At 34.5% G+C, this 8,642-nt stretch overlaps 1 protein-coding gene across 1 annotated transcript; it reads left to right on the plus strand.

Moving 5' to 3' along the window:
• The first annotated feature begins 3,925 nt into the window (after positions 1–3,925).
• On the plus strand, positions 3,926–8,520 carry LOC125660644 (multiple epidermal growth factor-like domains protein 10). The gene is made up of 5 exons (XM_056157544.1): positions 3,926–4,220; positions 5,221–5,282; positions 5,425–5,562; positions 5,901–5,957; positions 6,130–8,520. The coding sequence occupies exons 1-5, from the start codon at positions 4,138–4,140 to the stop codon at positions 6,354–6,356; spliced, it is 567 nt and encodes a 188-aa protein (XP_056013519.1). The 5' UTR covers positions 3,926–4,137; the 3' UTR covers positions 6,357–8,520.
• The last annotated feature ends 122 nt before the right edge of the window (positions 8,521–8,642 follow it).

An 8,642-nucleotide genomic window follows, 5' to 3' on the forward strand; every position in this document is an offset into this window, starting at 1 on the left:
AATGAAACTCGTGTGTTTTAAAGTGCCTACTGATAGTTCCATGACTTATCAAGAAAGCGCCTAACACGTTAGTGAAAAAACAACGTTGCAGAAAGTTATTCCGTCATATCGTAAAAACATGACGTCGACTTTATCGCTTGATTTCTCGATTGCGTCACAATAACACTTAAGGGTAGTTTTCGCTTAACGGTAATCATATGTGCAGGTTTGTTGTATAGTGATTCTCAATCTAGTTTAAATGCGTTCATTTTCAATTCAACATAAAATCTCTTTTAGATCAGAAATAGTTTCCATTAAATGTCTTGTAAACAATTAAAAGAAACTAGATTTTATTTTGTTTGCAGAAGATTATTTATCATTGCACAGCATTGAAATATCAACCGTCCCTGCATCTGCTTCAAGTACAATCTATAACGGTAATGTTTTAGTTGTTCATGCAAGAATATACTGATATTTAATTAAAAGAGTCATCACATTACTTTTCATGTGTATAGATAACATGTGCAGTTTATATTCAAACCTCCTACACACTTTGCTTTTCCATTGTGTAAAGTTTTCTTTATATGGTAACATCGTAACAGATGCTCCAACAGAGTCTGCATTGAAATATACCAATATTTCTTATATGGGCAAAATGTGTGCCGAGGAGAGGGGAGATGTATATGAAAGTAATTCTACCACTTTAGTTGATAGTACCACCAGTCTTCTGATCGTTGAGGGGTTGTAGCTAGTTATGTACGTAATGGCGTATCTACATCATCTCTCTCTTGCTCTCTCTCTCTCTCTCTCTCTCTCTCTCTCTCTCTCTCTCTCTCTCTCTCTCTCTCTCTCTCTCTCTCTATCTCTCTCTCTCTCTCTCTCTGTTGACATTAAATTGTATATCTATTGATTTTCAATTTACATACTAAATTGGCCGACAGTAGGGAAATCAATTTTACAGAAATTATGTATTTAAACGTGTACTATGTAAACGTTATACGAATTATTTGCTGCCAACTAGGTCCACACCACTTTGAGTCTAGTGACAGCATAAAGGAGCTGATAAAATCAACTCCCAATAATAAAGCAAAGGATCTATACATTTAATGTTCAATGTTTTAGTTAAAAGGGTAAAACTCATACTAGCGCATTCCACTTTCAATATGATCTAAACAATAACGATATATAATTATTTGTTTAGAAAATTAAAATCAGAAGCGTCAATTAATTTCTGTCAGTTTTTAAATCGAGGCAAGCTACTGACAAACAAGTTGATGGTACAGGGGTTTCAACAATCTCGATTGAAGTCAGCATTTCGCATATGCTATGGTCATTATAACGATCTTATTCGTCAATACAACCTATCATTGGGTCAAATGCTCTGTGACGTATTTCATACCGATAGTTAGGCCGTTCTCGTCGTTTACCTGATCAGGACATAGGACTCACGGCGGGTGTGACAGGTCGACAGGGGATGCTCACTTTTCCTAGGCACCCGATCCAGCCTCTGGTGTGTCCAGGTGTCAGTGTTTGTCCAACTATCTATTTTGTATTGCTTATAGGAGTTATGAGATTGATTACTGTTTGTTATCTTTACCTTTCTGATAATGATAACTACACGAGTATATAGCTAAATATAATTTATCAACATTTAGTGTAATGGTAAATAAATTGAATGTGTATGTGTATCACATGTATCGAATACACTATTTCTAAAGTACATGAGGTTGAAGGCGTGTTTATTTTCTTAAACAGCGAACAATACATCCGAATCACGTGATATCGTCTTTTCTATAGAGCGAGCTACTTTGAGTAGGTCATCGAGTTCACACAAGTTTCCATAATGGAGAGGCTTCTAGTAAAAAAAATCTAATCTTTTTAATATCGACGGTATGGGCTACATTTATTGCCAAACGAAATTTAAAAGTTCTAATGATATACAACCATAGCCTAGATTATTTAATTGTATTTAACTTTACCTACTATTGGTCATCTATTTCCAAATCTATAAAAATATGGACGGACCAAAATCCTATGGGAAGTTTAGCTAATGAGGAAACCCCAAGCTTTATTAAACTCAAAGTAATATACGGGTTGTGGCAAATTTATGCGCCGTGTAACATTTAAATCATCAACATGAAAATGTTAATGAGTCCAATCTTGAAACAATAAAATTATTTTTTGTGTAAATATTGGAGGTCATTCCATATAGCTATTTCACTTCATCCTTTGTTGTAGGCTTAAATCAAACATCATATTCAATATCTACCTTCTATTCCATTTCACGAATCCTGGGGTCGTTATAACGATCATAGTTTGCCAATACAACCTTCCATTGGTTGAAGTGAAGTCTGACTTTTTTCATGCCAATCGTTAGACCGTTCTTGGCACACTGACTTTGACTACAGATTATTCCGTTTTTCTGATCAATACATAGGACACACAGTGAGACGCTGACCGGTCGACAGGGGATCCTTACTTCTCCTAGACAGTTGCTCCGACCTTTGCTATATCCAGGGGTCCACTTCTACCCAACTCTCTAGTTTGTATTTCTTATAGGAGTTATGACATCACTGTTCGTTCTCTTTACCCTTTACAATCCTTTTATTTATAACTGATCATCAATAGGTCAATTGTAGCGGTAGACTCACGTCAAATCCTCCGTATGCAATGATATACTCAGATCAAATCGTGAACAATATCGAATGGAAGTGGTAATACTAAAGATGATCAACAAATCAATAGATGGGGCCTCGTATTTTGTCCAAAATACCGCCCTATTTAGTCACGTCAGTGATCAACGAAAATGTGAATACAATGAAGAGGGATCAATTTCACAATTTCTATAAGGAATACAAAATCAACAGTTGGGCAAGCATGGAACTATGGACAATTGATTTTGATTATGAGGTTGTATATTGCAATTGTAATTTAGCATTAATACTAATGTTCCTTATCGTCCCCTTCCAAGTGATCCAGGTTGTTACTACCAGAGTTCCTTTTGTGTGTGATGCCGAAACAACATTGTAGACGGAGTTCTAAAGCTTAAAAATGAGGACAACCGTATGTTTTTTTAGATATCAAACTATGCAAGGCACAAATTATCTCACATTCTTTATCAACCTGCAACTCCAATCATCGTCGTAAGTTAAAGTTCTGAAGATTGTATAAACAAACAGTGTAGGACGTAATACATTTGTAAGAAATAAAATCTTAACCTTGAAATGCCTAGATCCATGACAAAAACTTTGCTGAATTATCCTGACTTTTATTCTAGTGAAATAAATGTTTCATGATAATCTTGAGAAAAGTCTTCCGATAAATGAATACACAAATATAAAATAATCGTCACATACTTCGAATATTGGAATATGTGGTATAAATTCAACATTTATCATTTTTAAATCAATACTGAGAAGGATTTATACTGATTCCATACCTGAAAACTATCATCTTTTAAAACTGAAATGAGCTACTGAAATTTGCTAGTAAGTTGATGTCACAAGGGTTTCTTTAATGTAGTTTAAAGTCAGCATTTTGTAAATTGAATTGTAGTTAGAATTATCTAATCACAAAATATAATTTGACATTCACTCGAATGTTTAGCATTTTTCATACCCATTCCTACCTACTGATTTTTCCCGTGGGAAGTCGAGTTAGAATAAGTTCCCAGTGCTTGTCATAAGAGATGACTAAATGGGGCGGTTCTTCGAGGGAGACCGCAAAACTCGAGGCCCCTTGTCATAGCAAATGTGACATGATATATATCCCCCTGCTCAATGGTCGCAAAAGCCTAACATAGACCTAAATTGTGCAGCCGGAAATGTTACGTCTTCATATAGATAAAAAACATTTCGATTGGGACTTTAAACAACATACAACTACCCAACCTACTCATTTTCACTATGGATTACTAATTTTACCAAGGTAGAGACATCATGGCCGTATTCGAAACTGTAAAACTGCAGTGCAGATTGTTGAGGAAATATTCAATTGGTCCAAGTGGAAACCCTTGATAATTCAGGAAGTATACATTACACATATTGCTAAAATGCCATTTAGTTATCATATTAACCCTGCATACATTGGAATGAGAATTTTAAGCACCGAAGAACGCTAACATATTTCAATTGATATATTCACTAGCATCTTATATCAATGGATTTGAATTTGTTTTTATGTCTCATTGTGTTGTTTGTGTCTCCTTATATCGTATCTTCTAGCCCACGATTATGTGAAAGGTAAGTCTTTTTCATTCATCTACCACTATTCAGATACACTATATTTTTCACTATTCATTAACCATATAACTATAAACCATATACATATACCTTTATTGCGAAGTCCAGCATATCTCCTTTAATAAAACAATCATGAGTTAGTCATTTTGTAAGATGTTCACGTAAAATGTTCGCCAGTATACTCACATTAATTTACCAATGTGTTCTTTACGAATTGCTGACAGTAAGAATAGTAAAATACATGCATAAAAAATGTAGTGGTAAAGTTATAAAATCTCGTTGTATATGCACGTAACACTGCGTGTATACATTATCAAAACCAACGTTATACAACATTATAAATCTGTTTATACTCTCACAACTTCAGTGTGGAAATGTATAAAACACAGTATTTGTTATCTACTTCATTTTTGTCGAGTTCGGTTTCAAATTCATAATTCAAAGAATATACCTCGTTTTTTTTTTTCAAAACATCTTTGCCATGTCTGTAGTAAACGCCTTTTTTACACAGATTTCAACCAAACGACAAACTTCGCTGGGTTATTTTTAGTTCCGAAACAGTAATACATGAAGTCAAACAATTTAAATGTGATTCATTTTAAACAAAGAATAAAACAATTTTGTTATACATGTATATCTATTTTACTCTAAATATAGAGGATTTTTTTGCATGCATTTGCTATTATAGATTAATCAAGTAACTACCATGACGCAACAGCTCATTATGACGTCATTACCATACCAATTTGTTTTGTAACTTTAGCTATACTGTGCACTATATTTCTAATTATTGATGTACGATATCTTCTATTTTATGTCAATGGTAATTGATGTTAGATGTCAATGCCTTTTTGCTGCGTCTTGAACACGTGTATATTGCACTAACATTATGGTGATTCTTTACAATTGGCATATTTAGTTTTTAACATCTTTCTTCCTAAATGTTAGAAACAATGGAAGTAGATGCAGTATTTTGATTACATGTTTTAAACAATTTCAGCTTTGGCAGGAAAGTATGCTGTAATGGATATATATGGAATGAAGCACAAAATAGCTGTACACGTCTGTATAAATTAGCATCCAAGTTAATTAATAATAGCATGTTCGTAATGAAAATGATATTCAAATAGGTGTGTCTATTATCCATGAATAGCGATGGGATGCATGAATATATGCTTTTGATTATATTCCCGGCTTTCTGTAGGTTGCAGGGGTGGATTTTACGGTAGGAACTGTACTATTCCTTGTCCATACCCAACATTCGGTTGGAATTGTCAATTAAAATGCATCTGTAGCAGTGAAGACTGTCACCACACGTATGGGTGCAAGAGAACTCCACCAGGTGAGGAGCTATTACTCATATTTTGCATTTTTCTTACCGAAGAAAAGCATATTGTTTCAGATTATTTCATATCCAATTTTACAGAATGTGCGCCTGGAAAGTTTAACGAATATTATGAGTTATCTTGTCGTTACCCAAACTATAGAAATATATGTCAGTTGTTCTGTCTTTGTGATGAAGCGTTCTGTGATCCTTCTATTGGATGTGCAGGTTTATTGTATAGTCATCCTCAATCCAGCTTCACTGTGTTTAACATGGAATTTCTATTACATAAAAAACATTTTTCATTAAATGACTTGTAAATTATTAATATAAACTAGATTTTCTTTTCTTTGTAGAAGATTATTTATCATTGCAGAGCATTGAAATATCAACCATTCCTGCATCTGCTTCAAGTATGATTTATATTTGTAATTGTTTAGTTCATTTTGCAAAAATACACTGAACTTTAATTAAAACACTCATCACATTAGTTTTCATGTGAAGAGGTAACATGTATGGTTTATATTTTAACTTCTTGCACACTTTGAATTTTTATTGTGTAAAGTTTTCTTTGTGTCATAACAGAGGCTACAACAGAGGCTGCACCGAAATCTACCAACATCCTCCATATGAACAGTATGCGTGCTCAAGAGACGGAAGCCGTAAATGAAAGTTATCTTACACCTTTAATTGCTGGTATTATCAGTCTTTTGATCGTTGCAGGAATGTTACTGATCCTCTACGTAATGACATATTCACATAAAGACACGTGTATAGTTCAAGGAAATACATCAAGTAAAAGCACACCTTGAAATGATAGAATTTACGCCCCTCACGTTCAATCAAAATATGACCGCATGGGATATTTTCTCTGAACATGTATCTAAAAGAGTAACAATGTAATAAAAGAATCAAGTTTTGTATTATTCGGAATTCTTATCTATACCAATAAAAAACAAAGAAACACATAGAACTAATTTTACTCTGAATCTCATCAAATAATTTTTCAAACATCTTTCTGGTAAAGAAAGACTGATCTAATTACTCATTGTAACAGCTAATGCTGTTATTCACTAGATAAATATTTGAAAGAATTTGAGGACAATAGAACGTGTTTTCATAAAATCTTAAAACAGTCTCTGTAGCTCTCGATTGTTGTAAGTCCCTATTCCACTTGTTTCAAGCACCAGTAGTCTATAAAATGAACGGCTTTTCTATATGCCATTGCATTGTTGTTAAATGTAACCGTGTTTTGAGATTTGTCGCGTTCGAATGATGCTCAACGCAACGATGCAATTGGATGAATAGAAGCAGGTGTGTCATCATTTACAGTTCGAAGAGATTGCAATGTTGCAAATAGCACCATATCTCGGCTTTTGGGCAGATATGAACACCATGGTTAAAAGATGATCGTCATAGATCAGGTATACCAAAGGTGAGTTCATCAGCACAGTATCACTTAATCTGATTGCTTCATTGTCAACGATTCATAACAGCGCCATATACAACAACTATCACTCCAGGAATTTGCAGAATGAAAAATTAAAAGGTGAAGAGAACGAAAGTAACCAATCTCAAAACTCTTATTAGGAATACAAATTAAGAGTAAGGCAAATGCGGACCCCATGTCATACCAGAGATGAAAACAGTTGCCTAGGAGGACTAAGCATCCTCTGTTGACCGGTCGCACCAGCCATCATTTTGATCGGGTAAACGAATAATTAATCCATAGTAAAATCCGTGTGTAAACAACGATCTCAATTGCTATAATACATGTCTGACATCATTTCACATAATGGCAGTGTGTATTGGTAAATTACATTCTGATAACGACAATGAATTTTGCAAAATGCAAACTTTGAATGAAAATGTTGAGACCCTTGCACCATCAACTTGTTTGTCAGTAGCCTGAGTCGATTTTAAAAGCATGATCATACGCAGAACAAGCTCTTGCGTATAAAATCAGTTAAGAGACATAAACAGCATGTGCAGGTGATAATGAAATATTGGTACATCAAATTGGGAAGTTAACGATGAGGAAGCTGAAATCATAGCGTTTGTCATAAAGTTGAGTTGCTATTTTGCCGTTGATATCCATTTTCAATAAAATGTCCAAGTATGAAGCAGAAGTGGAGGGCTATGTTGTGAGTTTTATCTCGAGTTCACCGGGGTGAAAGGTGAAGATAACGAACAGTGATCAATCTCATAACTCTCGCAAGGAATACAAAATACAAAGTTTGTCAAACACGGACCCCAGGACATACCAAAGTTGAGATCAGGTACCTAGGATATATATGTGCAGTTTTGTGTCGCTGTTCATGAATCATCAAAATATCCTGATAGCTGACAAAACGTTGGAGTGTTCAATACATTTTAAAGACTAAGTCTTAAATTCCGTGTTTATTTCATTTTGATCCATTATATCCAGTGTTCACTAAACTCTGATGAGTATTATATTCAGTGCTCACTAAAGTCTGATGAGTATTATATTCAGTGTTCACTACATGTCAATTACCATTATATTTAGCGTTCACTACTTTTTGATTACTGACAAGTAAATTCAATGTTCACTGATAATGATCATTGTCTATCATATTCAGAGTTCGAGTCCCGCTACTCTCATGGCCGTGTCCAACTTATGACGTAAATATAGGTACTGACTGCTCCTTCGTCAAACGAAGGAAATCACATGCCTTCCGGATATGACCTACAACACGGATCCCGTGTCACAGCAGGCTTTGGTATGTTAAAGAACCATCACTACTATAACCCTAAGCGCTTAGCATGGGTCTAATATTGTGGTACTTCACCTATAGGTGCCACCATCTCAATGTGAGTGAACAATTCTCAACGGAACGAAAACGACAAAAAAAAAACCACACACCATGAACCGGTACTTTTGTTGCAATTGTGTGTGTGTGTTTTCAGTTTAACCATTGACGTCAAACCATATTCTAAATCTGACTATATAGATATTTGCTCATAAAAGAAGTCAAATCAGACTCTAAATCCAATTATATAGATCTGTGTTAAGATGACAACATTGAAGTCATATCAAACTTTTAAACATGACTACACAGAAGATAATACCACTAGAG

This window comes from Ostrea edulis, chromosome 3 (assembly GCF_947568905.1).
Source record: "Ostrea edulis chromosome 3, xbOstEdul1.1, whole genome shotgun sequence".
NCBI lineage: Eukaryota > Metazoa > Mollusca > Bivalvia > Ostreida > Ostreidae > Ostrea > Ostrea edulis.

Bases quoted from the DNA above. Each gene is read 5' to 3' on its own strand.
- LOC125660644 (XM_056157544.1), top strand. From the start codon at position 4,138: ATGGATTTGAATTTGTTTTTATGTCTCATTGTGTTGTTTGTGTCTCCT. The intron at 4,221-5,220 runs GTAAGTCTTTTT...AAACAATTTCAG, and splicing joins AGCCCACGATTATGTGAAAG to CTTTGGCAGGAAAGTATGCT. The intron at 5,563-5,900 runs GTGAGGAGCTAT...TTTTCTTTGTAG, and splicing joins GTGCAAGAGAACTCCACCAG to AAGATTATTTATCATTGCAG.